Genomic DNA, 19,618 nt, shown 5'->3' with positions numbered 1-19,618 from the left:
CATCACTGTCAGCCAGCTGCATCCAAATGGATGGCTAGATGTAGCTCTGGATTGTTATTTAGCTTCCAATTTAGGGGTAGTTTGTGACCCTCGAGTCTTTCGAACTCTTCACAAACCGACGAAACGAAAAGCCGAGTCCTTTTACACCTTTGCTAAGTTTGGAACCTATTCGCCGTTTAGTGGCAAGATGTCCAATGTTCATCTTTGGGATGAAAAATTCTTCTATGTAAAGATAAGGGAGGGCGAGTCTCTAGGTTTTCCGTCGGTTTGGAGTGCCAGACCCTTGCATATGGCTGGAGACATGCGTATATTGACAGACAGTGACGAGGAAGTGGCAAATATCATGAAAAGTGTCAAGGCGGAGGCTTGGACATACGCCGACGCCTTGGACTTCATGATGAATGATATCCCCTTGATCCACCGGGAAGGGGGCGAGATCACTTATGTGAAGTTTACACAACTTGATGAAGGTAACTTTGTTTTTCCTTGAACCTTGATTATTTTACGGTTCTTTTGTCAGGGGTTTGTCTAAGGCCAGTCACGCTCTTGTAGAGATACGCAAGAAGCTGAAGGAGGATGAGGCTCGAAAGAAGGGGCAGGCAGCGGATCCCCAAAAGGATGCAGGAAAGCGTCCCACTGATACAATGGTTGATCTTCCTCTGTAGAAGAAGAAGAAGCCTACAACTTCCGACGGATGAAAGTTTATGGCGGATGCCATGAGAGCCGCGATGCCCACTATGGAGAAAGAACAGGTAAGCTGCTTTGATGTTTCTTTTTTTCGCATTGTGAATCTAAGTTTTGACCTTCCAATCTTTGTGCAGATGGTGAAGCCTGATCTAGGCGGTTACTAGTCTGCCAAATATGGTGACGAGGGATATTTGAGGAATGAATCCGTCATCAATGACCTGGACAAAGCTCTTGGTCAATTAGGCGAGGTGCGAAAGAGTCAAAACGAGATCCCAGGATCAGCCCATGTTCAGATGGGAAAAACGGAGCTTCTCACGGTAAATTCTTTCTATCCTTTTGCATTTTTGGATGAAAGAGTGATCTCCTTTGGGGAGATTTTTGTCGTTGTGCTTTTGCTTGAATTGGGCTTTTGCATTGATAGGTATACACCCGTATGCGTACCATGGAAGCGGATCTCCTTCAAGGAGTGGCAGATAAGGCAACCATATAAAGGTTGGAGAAGGAGATCGCCGTTGCCAATGCGAACGCTGCGTCCGCCATTGCTCTAAAGGATACTGAGATCCTTAAATTGAAGAAACAAATGGATGCGGATGCTAAAGAACATGAAGCTGCCTTAGAAGACACGGAGATTTTGGCAGGGGAGCGAGCTTACTACTACGACGAGTGGATCATGGCGTATGTCCAACTGGCGCATCCCGAGATTGATTTTACAGATCCGGAATTCGTGGTTCCTGACGTGGATGTGGTCCTTAGGTATCGCAAAATCCCAGAAGTCAAGGACTACATCCGTGATCAGATTCGCAAGGTGATGAATGGATCCGCCGAAGAAAGCAAACCCCTTGTTGATCTTGAGCTAGAGGGCCTCGATAAAGTGCTTCCAAAAGCGAGTGACCAGAATGAGAAGCTGATAACCGATGATACCATTCCTCAAGGAGAAATTATTTCTGTAGAGAAGGAAGCCCCTGTCACACCCGACCCTAAACGACCTCAATCGACATCGGGCGTGAAATAGAAATCTCACAATCAACACTTAGGAGTCTCCAAATTATCCAAATATCATAATATCATATATTTTTTTAAGGCCTTCCTCTTCAATATATATATTCTAAAATAAACCCATATTCCATTAGTCATTCAAGAACCTCAGCATATAATTACCAACTCCATTATATTACAATTGAAATACCAAAGTTCTAACGACAATTCTAACAATAAGCAACCAACTTCCAAATCTCGCCTAATCGGCCGGTAACCTTCTCTATATCTTGTACTTTCTTACCTAAAAACATTAAAACATTTAAAACGGTGAGACAGTAATCTCAGTAAGTAATTATCAACTACATAAAATACTTATACTCAAAATAACTATATATACAGTAACTTTTCAAAATATATCATATAAAATTCATATACTTCAAAATGAACATTTTATGGATTAAACCATAATAAAATACTCAAAATAGCACTTTTAACCAAATATACAATTTTGAATATCATAAGCTTGCTATAAATGTTATTTCTCAAAATATCACACATAGTCAAAACGTAATCATTGTATTAAAACACTTAATATAAAACTCATGTCTAGAATAGCTATATATATATTTATTTGTTTAAAATCTCAACTATATAAAATAAATAGGTTTGCAATTAACCATTTGCTCAAATCAACCATAAATCAATAAATACTTGATAAACCGTATTTCGATAAATACTCCATAAACTGTATCTCAATAAATACTTTATCAATTGTATCTTAATAAGATACTTCATAAACTATATCTCAATAAATACCTCATAAATCATATATCGTTAAACACTTTATAGACCGTATTCATCCGAGAGATAATCCCCGTATGTATCAATCCCCACAATATAATAGAATCGAGATATCTCATAATTTTGCCTAACCCGCATGGTCTTACTCAACACTTCTTTGCCATACCCGCTAGGTCTTTCAACTATGTACACATGCCATATTTCTCACTAAATACGGACTTTAATTAATGCCACCTATCCGGATTACTCTTGATGGATACTAAAAACATTATAATTTCATAATATAACTTAAAATCAGAAATATATCACAAATCAACATCATAAAATTTTCTCAATATCTTTACTCAATCAATTTCCAAAATATTAAATCATAAATCATTATTGAACCCAAAATCACCAATAAATAATTTATTGATATATTTATCAATAACAACTTCATTTTCTTAAAAATAAACACATAAAATCATCATATATATACTTTATTTCAATAAATCATAATTTCATCAAAATTACTATTTTAATAATCTTTAATTAAAACTAAAATTTATTTTGAGAAATAAATTTATAGAAATCACTTAATATGTATACACATTTCTTCACAAATCAACTTCAATAAAGTTTCTCAATACACTTCCATTTGAATTCTACTCTTCAAAATATTAAATCTTACACAAATATTAATCAAATATATTAAGTTCATCAAAACAAAACTCAAATCATATATACATAAATATATATTATAGGTTGAAATTTACATGCAAATACATATATAATTATATGAACTTAACTTTAAGCTCATGTTAAAAACTATTTCATAAAAACTCCAATTAATCAAATGCATGTCAAAAATCACCACAAAAATTTAATTTTCTGATCAATATAGAGTTATTTATACCTATATATACATAAAAACTCAAAAGGGTAGTTGATAATTACTTACATTAGCAATAATTGAGAAAATAAACACTTTAAGCCTCAAATCTTCCCCTCTAAACTGCTTAGGATGAATCAAATCTAGAGAGCTCCAAATCAAAATCACCGACCACCATGTGTATTAGAATGTCTAGAAGCTACTGTAAAAAATTCGGCTCAATCGGACGGTTAGATCTCCAGATATCAAATAATCACTATAGTTGGGTAATTTGGGATGTATGTAGAAGAAGATGGGGGAAGAAATGCAAAAGATGGAAGAATGATCTCATTCTTCCCTTGAATAACACGAATATGCATGCTTGGAATTTGGGATTTATATTCCCAATAAGGGAAAATCTCATTTTTGGTCCCTCTAATATTTAACTTCTTTTAAAACTTACCCTAAACTTTTAATTTTACACTTAAAGCATGAAATTAACCTTCAAACTACATCCATAATACCCCATTAATTCACTAATCAATAAATAACTATAATATAACCTAATATTTGGGTATAATAACTAAAATAAGGGACACGGATGTGACAGCCCCTTTGGAGGGCGCATCTAATGTAGTAGATGCTAAGGAGGATGCTCCTGTAAATGTTTAGTTTTGTAAAACTAAGTACAATTTTTGATCCTTGCTATAACTATTTATGTTTACTTTATGCTTTGTGCAAGTAAATTTATAGGCTTTAGGATTGATTTGAAGTAGGTGGCCAGCCATACCCCATGGTGTGAACCTTTGTGAAGGTTTGAAGCTGTTTTATTCCTTTAGAGGAAGTTAAGCTGCCTTAGGGGATTGATTTGCTTCCTATCTTTGAGGTGAATCGATCCGCCCTTAGGACTTATGAACCCTTCTTTGGGAAGGATGTAAGAGAGTGTAAAGATCTCGCGTCCGAGAAATGTTTTAACTCTATCTCTAATGGTGATCATTTAAGGATTGATCCGCCCAGAAGATTGTTCTCCTATCTTTGAGGAGAAAAAGTAGCTATGTCGTGATAGCATTACTTTTTGTGTGGGAAGCATTGGTGCCCCCCTTCTTTTTTAATCTGGAATATTTATATTGCTACAAGAAAATACTTAAAAAAGAATTTGACAAGACAAGAATTGCTTTTTATTGAATGGCGATATGCCTTATTACAGCAAGTGGGTCTTATGTGTGAGCCTCATTAAAACCTTTAATAAGAAAAACCTCATGGGAAAAAAGCTTACTAAAGGAAAAAGAGTACTCAAGACCTTGATTACATTCTATTTTCTGGCGAAATATTTGCGGAGCTTTTGGAGATTCCATGTACGCGGCAGCGTATTTCCCTCCATGTCCTGAATTTTAAATGTGGCGAATCCAATCTTGTTGATTATTTTGTATGGACATGTCCAAGTGAGTCCCAGCTTTCCTTTCCCTTCCTTAGATTGGATTTTGTCTGCTTTGCGGAGCACGATGTCTCCCACATTCAAGTTTACAAGCTTGGCATTTTTATCATGATAAGCTGCGATCCGCTGCTTGTAAGCTGCCATGCGTACATATGCCTTTTCTCGCTTTTCCTCCACTTGATCAAGACTTGCTTTCAATCTTTGGCTGTTTTCATCCTCGCAATAGAATGCAACTCTGTCACTTGGGATCTGTATTTCAACTGGGATTACAACTTCCACACCATGAGAAAGGGCGAATGGCGTCTCGCCAGTGGCTGTTCTTGGAGTAGTGCGATACGCCCATAGGACGCTCATTAACTGATCCGCCCACTTCTTGTCATGCTCCCCCAACCTTTTTTTTATTCCTTTAACTATCGTCCGATTTGTAACTTCGGTCATACCGTTAGATTGAGGATAATAAACTGAGGCGAATCTGTTTTGAATGCCTAATTTTTCACAGAAAGTTTTGAACTCTTCACAGTTGAAATGCGTTCCATTGTCACTGATAATCGTGTGGGGAACTCCATACCTTCCTACGATGTTATCCTTGACAAACTCCACCATTCGTTCAGCATTGATAGAGGAGACAGCCTCAGACTCTACCCATTTGGTGAAATGATCCGCAGCCACTACCACATACTTCCTCTGTCTTCGGGTAGGAGGAAATGGTCCAACGATGTCAATTCCCCAGACTGTAAAGGGTCGACCTTCAATGATGGGCCGTTGAAGGTGTTTAGCTGTGTGTGATTCATTTGCATGAATCTGACAATTATGGCAAGACTCCACTAACTTTTGAGCATCAAGTTCCACTGTTGGCCAATAAAATCCTGCTAACCTGGATTTCTTTAAAATGGAGGCAGATGCCTCATGGGCTCCACATGTGCCTTCGTGCAACTCTTTGAGGATTTGCTGTCCCTCTTTTGGTACGATGCATTTTAACCAGGGGTGGCTAAAAGACTTTCTGTATAGGCAATCATTTATCACGGAGAAATAGGCCGCCTTTCTTACGATACGTCGAGCTTCTTCCTTGTCCAAAGGCAATGTTCCATCTATTAGATATTGGCGGATCGGTGATCTCCAATCACTCTCCACAGACATGAGTAAGGATACCATCTCCGAGGCGAATGCCGGTGCTGTCTTAACCTCAAACGGGCATTGCAGATCCGCCCAATGCTCCCTGCTTGAAGCCATTTTGGCTAGGTGATCAGCCTCTGTGTTGGATCCTCGAGGCACATGGATCAATTCCCACTTGGTGTCTTTGGCTTCGAGGTGATTTAGCAGTTTCTTAACCTCGTCGACATATTTGGCAAGAATGTCATCTTTTACCTCGAAATTCTTGATCATCTGGTTGACCATTAATTTGGAATCGCTATAGATTACGATCCGCCCGGGAGTGATTTCCTTTAGCAGGCGTAGTCCCAATATTAAGGCCTCATACTCCGCTGCGTTGTTGGTTGCGAGGAAATCCAATTTTTCCACGTAGTGTAGCTTTATATATTGGGGACCTTTGATCACGATGCCAATACCTGCACCTTCAGTTGAAGAAGCCCCATCTGTGTACATCGTCCATTCCTCAACTTTAGATTTGGGGAGATTCATTCCCTCTTTAGTGAATTAATTCACAAAGTCTGCCAAGACTTGACTTTTCAGGGCTGATCGGCTTTCATAACGAACATCGAATTCCCCTAGGCGGATTGCCCATTCCATCAATCTCCCCGAGGTTTCTGGCTTTTGCAACACTTTCCTTATGGGTATGCTTGTGCGAACTATGACTGTATGAGCCTGAAAGTAGGGCCTGAGGTGAATTGACGTGGTGACGACGGCCAGCGCCATCTTATCCAGCTTGGAATATCGGGTTTCAGCATCTTTTAATACTTTGCTCACGTAATAAATCGGATACTGCTGGCCATCTTCTTCCCTTATCATGACCGTGCAAACGGCTTTGTCTGTAACGGAGATATACATGTAGAGATCCTCACCTTTCAAGGGTCGACTCATCAGGGGTGGTTCCGTGTGAAACCGTTTGATCCCTTAGAAGGCTTTTTCACAATCCTCACTCCATTCGAACGCCTTTTACTTCTTGATCACTTCATAAAAGGGTTGGCATCGTCGAGCTGAACACGAGATAAACCTGCCCAAGGCTACGATACGCCCATTAAGACGTTGTAGTTCTCTGACATTCTGCGGCGTTTTCATTTCCAAGACTGCTTTGATCTTGTCGGGGTTTGGGCTCACTCCCTTCTGGCTGATCATGAATCCTAAGAATTTTCCATATGTCGCTCCAAAGGTACATTTCTCCGGATTCAATTTAATGTTGTGATGTCGGAGTACGCCCAGTACCTCCTTTATATCATCTGCATGCTTCTCTACAGTGGTACTTTTGATGATCATATCATCCACATAGACAGAAAAGTTATCACCTTTGCTTTCCCCGAATATATTGTTCATCATCCGTTGATAAGTTGCCCCTGCATTTTTAATCCCAAAGGGCATGACTTTGAAGCAATAGGTAGCTTGGTGTGTCACGAACGAAGTTTTGATTCTATCTGAAGGCTCCATTGGAATCTGGTGATAACTCGACTTCACGTCAGTGAAGGAGTACATGGCGTGTCCCGCGGTCCTATCTACTAGGATATCAATACACGGCAGGGGGTAGTTGTCTTTAGGACAAGCTTTGTTGAGATCTATGAAGTCAATACACATGCGGTATGATCCGCCTGCTTTTTTGACTAGAACCACATTCGCCAGCCACTGTGTATAAAGTACCTCTTCGATGGCATCCGCTCGTTTGAGCTTGGTGACATCTCCGTACCTGTTTTCCATCCGTACCTGTTTTCCATCCGCCATGAGGTACATCTCCGTTTCACCCAAGGCCATTGTGACAAGTTCTTCCTCGTCCTCATCTTTAGACTGCGGGCGAATCATCAAAGATGCCGAATACGTCTCCTGAGCCACCTTTTGGTTTCCTCGGATCATTACACCTCCCTTGGCCGTGGGGATGTAAATAGTTAAGTGGCGTATGGAGATGAGAGCTGCGGCTTCAGAGATAAAAGGTCACCCAATGATGATATTGTAAGCTAACTGGCCATCCAGGATGGAGAATTCCAGATCTCCTTTCCAGATTTGATCTTCATTGGCTAACTCACAATCTAATGTTACCTGGCCCTTTGTTTGGATGGTGTGCCCTGTTACTCCCAGGATGTCCACTATGGTGTCAATCATCACTCTTTTCATCTCCCAGCCTTCCACCATCATAGTAATGACCAGGGCGTCCGCATGAGGAGAGATCTCTGAGCCGGCATCTGCAAAGGGGCGATTAAGTGATGCCCTATCCAGAGCAGTGGTTTTTGCCTTTTTCAACACAGGTTGGTATCCTGGTCCGCCTGCTATGACATTGATGGTCCCTTTTGCCTTCTTTTTCTGATCATCTCTGGATCTGTCACCATCTCCCTTCTTGCTATCATTTTGGATGAACCTGTCCAACTTTCCCCTTTCGATAAGCCTTTCTATCTCTCTGGCTAACTCCCAGCATGCGTCTGTGTCATGGCCATTCTTCCTATAGTATTTGCAATAATTTTTGGGATTTTTTCCGGTGTTGGTGTACTCCCCCCCCCCCCCTTTTGGTTCGGGGTATGAAATGCTCCGCTTGTGCTGGCTGTTCTCAATCCACATTAGCACTTCGCTTTTAGAGGTATTGAGCGGCGTAAATGACGACACGTATGCCGATTTGTTCTTAGAGCTCCTCCGCCGACCTCTAGAGGATGAATCCGGGTGCTTGTCTTTCTCCTTATCCCGATGGCGAGATTCGCCTTTGTCCTTCTTAGGCGGAGACAATGACTCTATGCGGATATCATCCACCTCCATGAAGTCCTTGCATCTTTCAATTAATTCTGCCATATCTCTGGGCTTCTTCCGAATTAAATCTTCCTGCAAGCTTTTACACGTGGTGTTTTTCGCTAGAGCTTCCGCTGCCATGGAGACATCCACATCGACAATTCATATACACAATTTGTTGAAATTGTCTACATATTCTCGAAGGGGTTCATTCGCCTTCTGCTTTAATTCAAAAAGCTTCCGTGACTTGACCACTGGAGGGATACATCCGGCGAACTTAGCACAAAACTCCCTACTCAACTGATCCCAGCTGTCTATCGATCCGGGAGGTAAAGATTGGAACCAATCATACGCAGGGCCTCCTAATGTGGTGATAAACATCCGGCACAATACCGCCTCACTTGCACGATTAAGGCTGAGCAACATTCGGTACTTTCTGGCATGGGCCTCGGGGTTGTCTGCTCGTATGTACACCGGGATATTAGGTATTTTGAAATGCCTATCTATTTCCTCAGCTTCGATCCATGCCGTAAAGGGCGAATCACGATTGGCGAATGGATTATGCCTGGCATTCTCTTCATTTATGCGGAGCACCGCAGCTCTAACGCGATCATCAAAAATTTTCGGACCCGCCCTCGGAGGTCTCCTATGGGGAGATCTACTTGGAGAAGATGAGGAGCTAGAGTCGGACGACGGATATAATGGAGAACGCCCACCTCCACCTGCTTGTCCTCCAAAAGGAGCTTGTATATCCCCCTCTTGGTTCAGTGGTGGTTGTGGCCTATCTGGATGAGGTGTCTCTACTAGCCTCTTACTTGGTCTCCGACCTAAGGATGGGGGTGACCTACCCCGTCGAGATGACCTCTGCCTTGGAGGTGAAGGTGACTTTGATCGCCTGCTGCTTCCATTCTTCCTCTTTTTGTGTCTTCGGCCTCCTGATCCGCCTTTTGGGAGATTCGACCGTGGGCGATTCGGGGCACCTGATCCGCCCAGACTCACCCTAGGGTTTCCTGGTCCCCCCGGAAGAGTTTGGTCATTCCTTCGACTCCCTTCTGCTCCATCAGAAAATAGTTGCCGATTGAGTGGCGGGTTACTAGCTGCGAAGGTAGTAATCACCATGGAATCCGTAGGTTGAGTTTGGAAGAATGAAGAATTATGGGCGTTCGATCCTATAGCTGCCTGTGGCCATTGAGATGCTGTAGGATTTGGTGCCGTGCGCCGAAGCTCTGGAATTATCATGAACGACCTTAGGCAGCTCTCCATCTCAGGGCCAAACGCTCTTCCTATGGATCCCGCACATGTTTCAATGAATGTATCTGGCGACATACTCCTTCCATCATGCATCGCAGGAGCATTAATATCAATGCGTCCAGCGCTAGTTACAGGTTGGCTTGATGGTGTTACCAACGGTGTTTCAATCCCTGAGGATGGATTCTACTCTCCATTCGTCATGTCTTATTGTGAACGAAAAACCCTTTTATTTGGCTAAGGGTCCACGCTCACCGCACCAATTGATGACTTGTGGAGAATTTCCGATTAGCTTCCGTCCCTGTGGGGGGCGTCGTTGGGTTCGACAGGGGGAAGCTTCGATGCCAAAGTCAGTATAAGGTATGAAAGAGTAAACTGAATTGACAAAGTAGGGTTTCTAGGATAGTGTGTATGTGTACCTTGATAGCTTGAGATGCAAGCTATATATAGTCATGAAGTTGTAACCTTTAGTAACTAGAAAGTCTCCATTAATGCTTCATTAATGGCGGTTACCGGTTTTCTTTAAGTATGCCTGTTAGCTTATTAATAGCTCATTAATGGTCTTTATTGCGGGATCGGCTCAGCTGTTCCGCTGGCGGATTGGGAGGTTATGGCGGATCGCCACATAGGTTTGATTGCGGATCTCTTGTGGCGAAGTCTTGGTGATCCGCCTATCGGATCTCCTTGCTTGATACGCCATACCATTCCGGTATCAGGTGATCAATACACGGCGGTTCTAGGTGAATATCTCATTTGATTCTTTGGATAATATCCCCATGTTATCAGGATGTTGAGGCCATTCCTAATCCTGATCGTGCCAATGTATCCTCGTAGGAGATTGGACTAGTTTGCGTTTTGTGTCTGTCCTTTTGCGTAATCTGTTAAGTTGCGTTGTACTAGCGATTTCCTTTCAATTTTTCCAATCTTTTGTAGTTTTGCTGTCTTTAATGAAAAACTGCAAATTTGGTTTCCTTTGTTATTACTGCGACCAAAGCCGCAGCTGATTTTTCGTGCGAATTTTTTTTAACATGTTTCGGGATTTTGTCCAGAAAATCCGATTGAGGATCATATTGCTTCCTTATGGATACGCAACCAACTCGCTAAAGTGTGCGAGATGATGTTTTAGCTGTGCGATTCCTCAGGCTTTCGAGATGCTCGAGAAGCCTTAGTATAACCTCCGATGTTATTTGAGCGGGGACCGCATATGGTAGCGTGCTTTGTTAGTTAATCGGTAACAACATAGTATTGTTTGCACGTTTTGCTAAGAGGCGTTTCGAGATGATCGAGAAGCCTGGGAATAACGTTTTGAGTTATTCAGTGCGAGGACCTTATCGGGTAGCTCGCTTCTTGGTTAATCGGTAACAATATGGGGTTGTTTGCGTGATTTAAGAGGCGTTTCGAGATGATCGAGAAGCCTGGGAATAACGTTTTGAGTTATTTAGTGCGAGGACCGTATCGAGTAGCTCACTTCTTGGTTAATCGGTAACAACATGGGGTTGTTTGCGCGATTTAAGAGGCGTTTCGAGATGATCGAGAAGCCTGGGAATAACGTTTTGAGTTATTCAGTGCGAGGACCTTATTGGGTAGCTCGCTTCTTGGTTAATCGGTAACAACATGGGGTTGTTTGCGCGATTTAAGAGGCGTTTCGAGATGATCGAGAAGCCTGGGAATAATGCTTTGAGTTATCCAGTGCGAGGACCGTATCGGGTAGCTCACTTCTTGGTTAATCGGTAACAACATTGGGTTGTTTGCGCGATTTAAGAGGCGTTTCGAGATGATCGAGAAGCCTGGAAATAACGTTTTGAGTTATCCAGTGCGAGGAACGTATCGGGTAGCCCGCTTCTTGGTTAATCGGTAACAACATGGGGTTGTTTACGCGATTTAAGAGGCGTTTCATGTTGTAAACATGTATTCTTATTCATGATTCAGATTACAGGAGCTTATTGATAATACTTCTTTAGTGTTTAGATGTTCCAGCTATTGTCAAAGACCACCCCGTCTAAGGAGGAGATTTTGTAGGCTCCGTTGTGGAGGACAATATCGATCTTGTATGGCCCTTCCCATGATTGTCCGAGCTTGCCTTTAGCTAGCGGAGACTGAGCGGCAGCGGCATCTCGGAGCACAAGGTCCCCAACTTAGAAAGTGCGGGGCCGGACCCGTCTATCGTGGTATCGAGCTATGCTTTGCTTATGGGTCGTGATGTGAAGTAAGGCATTAAGGCGCTCTTCCTCTAGTCGCTCGCTTGCTTCGGTAAGTTCCGCGTTGTTGTCGGCTTCCTCGAAGGTGATCTGCCGAGGAGAGCGAAGGATGACCTCGGATGGTGCCATGGCTTCTGCCCCATAGGTAAGGAAGAAAGGAGTGCGCCCGGTGTCGGAGTGTGGGGTTGTGCGGTATGACCATAACACTGTTGGGATATGGTCAGGCTATGCTTGACCCTGGTCAGACAGGCGCGCTTTAATTCCTCATAGGATTGTTCGGTTGCTTACTTCAGTGAGCCCGTTGCTCTGAGGATGCGCTACCGAGGTGTAACGCCCTTTGATACCCCATTCCGTGCAGAACTCGCGGAATTGACTACAGTCGAATTGCCTCCCGTTATTTGTGATGAAAGAGTGAGGGACTCCGAACCGGTATATGACTGTTCGCTTAAGAAAATTGATTACGTTGTCGGTGGTTATTTTGGCGATTGCTTCTGCCTCGATCCATTTGATAAAGTGATCGACTGCTACCACTACAAAACGCTTCTGTGCTAAGGCCATCGGAAATGGGCCGAGCAGATCAATGCCCCATACTGCAAACGGCCAGGGTGTGACAATGCCTTTGAGCGGAGCCGCCGGCGCGTGATGAGTATTGGCGTGCAGTTGACATGCCTGACAGCTACGAACCAGACGTGTTGCATCGGAGTCCATGGTTTGCCAATAAAGTCCCTGTAGACGGGCTTTCTTCACAATTGACCGAGCGCCCTGATGCCAGCTGCATACGCCCTGGTGTATCTCCTTCAAACAGTGATCCCCTTCCTCCTCGGATATGCAACGCAACCACGGGTGTTTGGAGGACTTCCGATAGAGTAGGCCGTCATGCATTGCATACCGCCAGGAACGCCAGACCACGAGGGATGCCTGCGTCCGATCCTCCGGCAGTGTCCCATCTTCTAGATACCTGATTATCAGACTCCTCCAACCGCTTGCTGCTGCGTCTGCTGTGTCGATCTGTAATGAGCACTCTGTGTTAATAGCTGGGGTCGCAGTAGTTTCTATAAGGGTATGCGGGTCACGGGACTGCTCGCCTACTGCGAGAGCGGTAATGGCATCTGCCTCTTCATTCTCTTCTCGTGGTACAACCGTAAGGAAAAAGGTTACTCCTTTGTTCTTGAGGTCCTCGAGTAGGGATTTGGCGAGCGCCAAATATTGACACATCGTCGGGTCTTTTGCTCTGTAAGTACCGCTGACGTGGCTAACGACGAGTTTGGAGTCCGAGTATACTGTTAGGTTCCCGGTTACCATTGTTTTGGCCAACCGAAGAGCTGCGATCAGGGTCTCATATTCTGCTTGATTGTTCGTCGTTGGAAAGTTGAGTCGGACGGCGTACCGTAGTCGGAGGTTATTCGGTCCCTGAATGGCAATGCCTGCGCCTGCCCGCCCTGGGCCGCAAGACCCATCCACACTCATGGTCCACATGTCGGTGATGTGAGCTCTCTTTAGTGTGAGGTCGCTAGTCGATGATCCGGTAAATTCTACAATGAAGTCGGACAACACTTGAGCTTTGATCGCCGTATGGGGCTCAAAATGTATGTCGAACTGCGATAGTCGCACCGACCAGTTGGTGATCCGACCGGAGACTTCTGGCTTCTGGACTGCCTTTTTGAGAGGATAATTGGTCTTGACCACAACCGTATGCGCTTGGAAATATGTCCTGAGATGCTCGGATGCTTGTGTGATGGCGAACAGAGCCTTCTCCACCTTGGAGTATCGGACTTGTGCACCCTTCAGGACCCTGCTCAAAAAATAAATTGGGTAGAGCTCCGTCCCCTCTTCTTGAGTTAAGACGACTGCCATAGTTTCATCGGCTATGGTGAAGTACAGTTGGATGTCCCGCCCTTGCTTTGGTACTGACAGTAGTGGGGGCATGGCAAGGAAAGTTTTAATGGCATTGAATGCCGGCTGGCAATCCGTGGACCATTTGAAGGGATGCTCCTTCTTGACTGCTTTGTAAAAAGGCAAGCATCGATGTGCCGAGCAGGAGATAAATCGACCCAAGGCGATAACCCTCCCGTTGAGCCTCTGAACTCCCTGTAGATTGTGTGGTGCTTTCATTTCTAAGATCGCATCGATCTTTGCTGGATTAGGCTCGATACCTTTCTCTGAAACCACGCAACCCAGGAACTTGCCGCTGCGAATACCGAAGAAACATTTCTCCGGGTTTAGCTTGATGTTGTATTCCCTGAAAATTTTAAATACCTCCGCCAAGTCACATGGGTGGTCACTCTCAACAGCGCTTAGGACGACCATGTCGTCGATGTATACCTGCACCGTTTTTCCGATGAGGTTAGTGAACATCTTATCTATAAGTCGCTGGTATGTGGCCCCCGCATTCTTCAAGCCAAAAGGCATCACGTTGTAGCAATATGTGCCTTCATACGTTATGAAGGAGGTCTTCTCGGCATCGGCCGGGTCTAGAGGGATTTGCTGAAAACCAGCGATGGCATCAAACTAGGATAAGATTTTGCGACCAACTGTCTGGTCGAGAAGCTGATCTATGTTAGGCAACGAGTAGGAATCCTTGGGGCATGCTTTATTAACATTGGTGAAATCTACACACATGCGATACTTTCCGTTGGCCTTCTTTACAAGTACAACGTTAGAAAGCCAATCCGGATAGTGGACCTCGTGAATAAATTTTACAGCTAATAGCTTTTCGATCTCTGCCTTGACTGCAGCTTGCTTGTCCTTTGCATGTACTCGCTTATTCTGCTTTATGGGCTCAACGGAGGAGTCGATGTTCAATCTGTGAGTTGCTTGTTCGGGTGAAACTCCTGTAATGTCTTCGGTGCACCATGCGAATACGTCCGAATGCTCCGTTAGAACGGCCTTTATCTCGCTGGCCAGAGGAGGCGAGAGCTTAGTCTCGATCTTCAGTGTCTTGTTTTCCCCGATGGCACAGCCGCTGACCGGCTCAATCGGCGTGGGATTGTACCCCCTCATATCCATCAGACCGTCCTCTAGTTAAAGCGTTGTCCGAGGTTGAGTCGCCTCCCATTGCAGTTTCTTGGCCAGGATGCGATCTCCGTGGATGGTAATTTTGTCGTGTCGAAGTGGTAAAGTCAAGCATAAGTCGGAGATATCAATTGTAGCTTTGAGGCTAGCCAGCAGAGGTCTCCCGATAATGGCGTTATAGGCCAAGGGGATATCCACTACCACCTATTCTACGGTGTCCTCTACTTCTTGGTCGCTTTTAGCAAAGATTGTTGACAGAGAGATGACTCCCTTCACGGGGACTTCAATTTCTAACAGGCCAACTAGGGGAAAAGTTCCGGCACGGAGGGCCGTGTGAGTATTTTTCATAGCGCGGAGCGCTCTCCAGGTGAGCAAGTTCACCGAGCTTCCTGTGTCCACCAGCACCCGATGCCTTTTAAAGCCGGCGATGTTGATGGTGACTACGAGGGCCTCCGAATGGCTGGTCCGGAGTGGTGGCTGCAACGTTAGGGTCTGATCAGCTGCTTTTTTCTTTCGGGAGCTCTCCGGGAGCGGACAGAGCGCCGACGCTCCCTCCCTTATGACATGGATCTCTCTGTGGTACCTTGGTCGCTTCGCTTCATCTGTTCGGCCGGTGTCTCGTTGTTTCGGGCTCTGTTCCCTCTGTCTAATGGTCTTCGGTGGTGCACCTTGCTCCGTGATCCGCTCAATTTCTTTCTGCAGTTGATAGCAGTTCTCCATGGAGTGTCCGGAGGATTTGTGGTACTTGCAGTACTCCTTCTCGACTCGGGTTTTGCCTTTGTCTGCTGGCGGAGTCAGGTGTGCGAATCGGCGGGGTTGGTTCTGAGCAGCATAATGTACCTCCTTTCCACGGGATCTATCCCCCCTGCGCTCAAGGTTTGCTCGCTCGACCCGCACTGGAAAGGGCATCGGGGCCTCTTTGCGCGCCCGGCCCTCGTCTCGTGCTTCTACGGTTGGTCTGCTTTTTTCCTATTTGTGCGCATCTCCTCTGGCCTTGTCCCTTTCTGATTCCTCGTACCCAGCCGGTCGGTCGCAGTCGTCATACCGGACGAAGGTCTGTGCCATGGTCATGAGCTCCTCGAAGGATCGCAGCATCTTTCTGAAGCACGTCTGCTTTAGGGGCTCACACGAGGTTCCTTTTGCTAGGGCATCATGAGCTACCTCTAGGTTGAGGCCTTTGACCTGAGAGGCCATATGGTAGAAAAAGTTGCACAATGGCTCGGTTGCTCGCTGCTTGAGCCCGTTGAGGTCCGAGCTGATCTTCCTCACCTTCGCTGCCGTGGCAAAATGGGAGAGGAAAAGGTCCTTTAGTAGATCGAATGAGTCAATTAATTCAGGAGCTAGTCCTCGATACCACTCTTGGGAACTAGATGAGAGTGTGGTGGAAAAAACTTTACACATGATGTCCTTGTCCTTTGAATACAGGTTGATAGTGCTCATGAAGGATGCCACGTGGTCGTTTGGGTCTTCGGTTCCCGAATATTACGATAGGCGAGGCGCCTTCCAGTCTCGTGGGAACCTTATCTCGATGATTCTTTGCACTAGCGGCGTTTTGCTGGAGGTGATGCTTCCTCCCATGACGCCTCTGAGGGCTCTCTTGTCTAAAAAGCGCTAGATCTTCAGTTCCAATGCGCCCTCGTTGTTCATGGCTGTTGTCTCTTCCCGTGGTATGCCGCCTCCTCCGGTCCGGGCGGCTCCGGCCCCTCTTCCCGCGAGCATCTCGGGTCTTAAGGACTGCCCCGGGGACATGCCTTCCCTTTGCGTCTCCGCTGCTGCCTTGAGGTATTGCCAAATTTTGGCGTTTTCCTCCTGCAAACTTCTCTGTTGTTCTATGATCTTCATTTGAGCCGCCATATGAACAGCTTGAGTGGTTTGAAAACCTTGTATCGCACTGAGGAGCTGCGTGGTATTGTAAGTTTCCTCTTCTTCCGGGCTTACCTCCTTCATCAGCGAAGCCAAATTTCTAGGGGAAATTAGGATGATCGGTGCGGATCGGTCCATGTTTGTCATAGAACTAGTTGCTCCAATTTCCGGCACCTCCATTGGAGTGGACTCAGTCGGCGTTTGCATCTCGCTGGAGGCTCTGCGGTCACTTGTAATCCACGTTCACCACACCAAATAATTTGGATACGCGGAACAGTGATCCGAGCTCTCTTCGGGGGGGCTCGTGTTCCCTGAGGGTCGTCTCTATGCGGGGAGCGGTCCCTGGAACACTCCGACGATTAAGACAGTTAGTCGCTCGACAGTATTGATAATCTATTCAAAATGAGTTAGAAAGTATATTACCCGATCCCTTTGCCTTGGTTGCCTCTTCCTTATTTATAGTCAATCCTCTTGGGCCTTTGAGGCCTCTTGCCCTTTAGCCCGCCGAGCCCATGGGCGTAATGGGCCAATGAGATATTCCGAATCACTATTTATTTCTTTTGTTTGGTTTAATATGGATCGAAATCCAATTACAATTCTTACAGTAGAATTTTTACCCTTATTTTTAAGAAATTTAATATTATTATTTTTTGTTGATGTTATAGTTGATGCGTTTTAAATGCGGAAGTGTTTGTATTGGAGTGTATTTGCATCACATAGTTGTAGATGGTATATCTTCCTTCCATTTCATCAATTCATGGTTTGATATTGCTCGTGGCATACCGGTTGTCAATCCACCTTTTATTGATAGAATTATACTTGATGCTTGGGTGCCACCTACCCATACTTATCATCATATCAAGTATGATCCTCCTCCAACAATGATTAATGCCTCTAGTCAAACTCACGATTCCAAACCCACAACCGTTAAAACGTTCAAGATCACACCTGATCAACTCGCCACTCTAAAATCCAAGATCAAGAGTGGAATTAATTATAGCGCATTTGAAGTCTTAACTGCACAAATTTGGTATTGTGTTTGCAAAGCACCTGAGTTGTGTAGTGATCAATCAACAAAACTTTATTTTCCAATAAATGGCCGGTTTAGATTGGATCCTCTACTGCCATCGGGATACTTTGGTAATGTACAATTCACCACTGCAGTTATAAGCTCAGCTGGTGAGATTGACTCAAGTTCGTTGGAACAATTAGTGGAAAAAATCCATAAATCCTTACAGAAAATGGATGATGGGTATTTAAAATCTACTCTTGGTTATTTTAAAAAGCAATCTGATCTGACGGCTGTGAGGAGAGAGGGCCATATATTTGGATGTCCGAATTTAGACATGGTGAGTTGGACAGGGCTACCACTGTACAACGCAGATTTTGGGTGGGGAAGACCCATTCACATGGGACGAGCAAAAGTTCGTTTTGAAGGAATTAGTTATATAACTCGTAGTCCAAATAATGATAACACTCTCTCATTAATTATTTGCTTCCAATCCAACCATATAAATGCCTTTCATAATTTGTTTAAAAGTCGAATAGGTCTTACACCTAAACTATAATAATATATTTTATTAATATATTAAAAATATTGAATAAAGTGGAAGAATGGCGGTTGATTTTGGGATTGATTTTAATGAAATTAAAGTAGCATACTTGAATTTCAAAATTGCGTTGAGGGTGTCTAATTTAAATTTCAGAATCAAAATCAAAATATTGCATATTCAAAATCAAAATGATTATTTATTTCCTTTGTTTCCTTTGTGGCAGGGTCACGGCCTATCCGCAAGAGTTGGAGTGGTTGCCCGGAACGATATTGGCGACGTTATTTTCTCTGCTGGTATCCCGATCAGATCATGCTCCCCGGCCGACGAAGCAGAGCTACATGCGATATGGGAGAGTTTACTATTAGCTAGAAGTTATCAACTTACTCATATCTGGATCGAGTCGGACTCAAAAATTGCCATAAACGCGCTCACACGGGGGGAACTGCCAATGTCCGAATTATTCTACCTTTATACGGATGTGACCAGTCTTTCACAATCCTTTATGTGTTGTTCTTTTCATTTTATTTATCGAGATGGGAATAAGATGGCTCACACCTTAGCTAAGTGGGCAAAGTCTATCCGGATCCCTGTTATTTTGTTAGGACGCTACCCAAATTCGATTTGGGAGCTCCTTAATTTTGATGCTGGTTAAGTTTATAAAATTTGACATTTTTCCTAAAAAAACATATTTAATATTATTAAATAACATAAGAAATTAAAAAGTTTCAATCATCATTAGCTAACCAAATACTTAAGGGAAAAGGTCAAAAATAAACCTTTTGGTTGCATCTGTTTTCGATCGGCACCCTGTGGTTTAAAAGTTTACAAACTGATACCTTGAGGTTCATTTCGTTAGCAAACACATACCAAATTGATTAACGGTGTTAAAAGTCAAAGAGAAAAGAGTCAATTTAGTCCTTATATTTACTTATTTTATAAATTAAACCCCCTTATTATCAAATTATCACAAACAAACCCTAAAATAAAAAATAAAATCAATTACACCATCTTTTCCATCTTTTTAATTTTTTTTTCTTTCTCTCTCTTCTCTCAACGTCATGTTCTTCTTCCTTCGTTGGTCTATTCTCTGTACTTATCCTTTGTTTTAACACTAAAATAA

General features: G+C 43.9%; 1 protein-coding gene and 1 long non-coding RNA gene across 2 annotated transcripts in view; both read left to right on the top strand.

Moving 5' to 3' along the window:
* Positions 1–19,140, top strand: part of LOC136204248 (uncharacterized) — a 32,817-nt gene extending 13,677 nt beyond the window's left edge. Inside the window, exon 3 of the long non-coding RNA XR_010675098.1 lies at positions 18,722–19,140. This is a non-coding gene — a long non-coding RNA (uncharacterized lncRNA). The remainder of the gene's footprint in view (positions 1–18,721) is intronic.
* Positions 17,297–18,513, top strand: LOC136202652 (shikimate O-hydroxycinnamoyltransferase-like). Its single transcript, XM_065993409.1, has one exon. It carries the CDS (start codon positions 17,614–17,616, stop codon positions 18,511–18,513), a length of 900 nt encoding a protein of 299 aa, XP_065849481.1. The 5' UTR covers positions 17,297–17,613.
* Positions 19,141–19,618: the final 478 nt, after the last annotated feature.

The sequence above is a fragment of the Euphorbia lathyris genome, chromosome 8, assembly GCF_963576675.1.
Source record: "Euphorbia lathyris chromosome 8, ddEupLath1.1, whole genome shotgun sequence".
NCBI classification, from domain to species: Eukaryota; Viridiplantae; Streptophyta; class Magnoliopsida; order Malpighiales; family Euphorbiaceae; genus Euphorbia; species Euphorbia lathyris.
The sequence above is the reverse complement of the archived record's forward strand: the minus strand, read 5'-3'. Positions and strand labels throughout refer to the sequence as shown.

Coding starts and splice junctions, on each gene's coding strand:
- LOC136202652 (XM_065993409.1), top strand. CDS start 17,614: ATGCGTTTTAAATGCGGAAGTGTTTGTATTGGAGTGTATTTGCATCAC.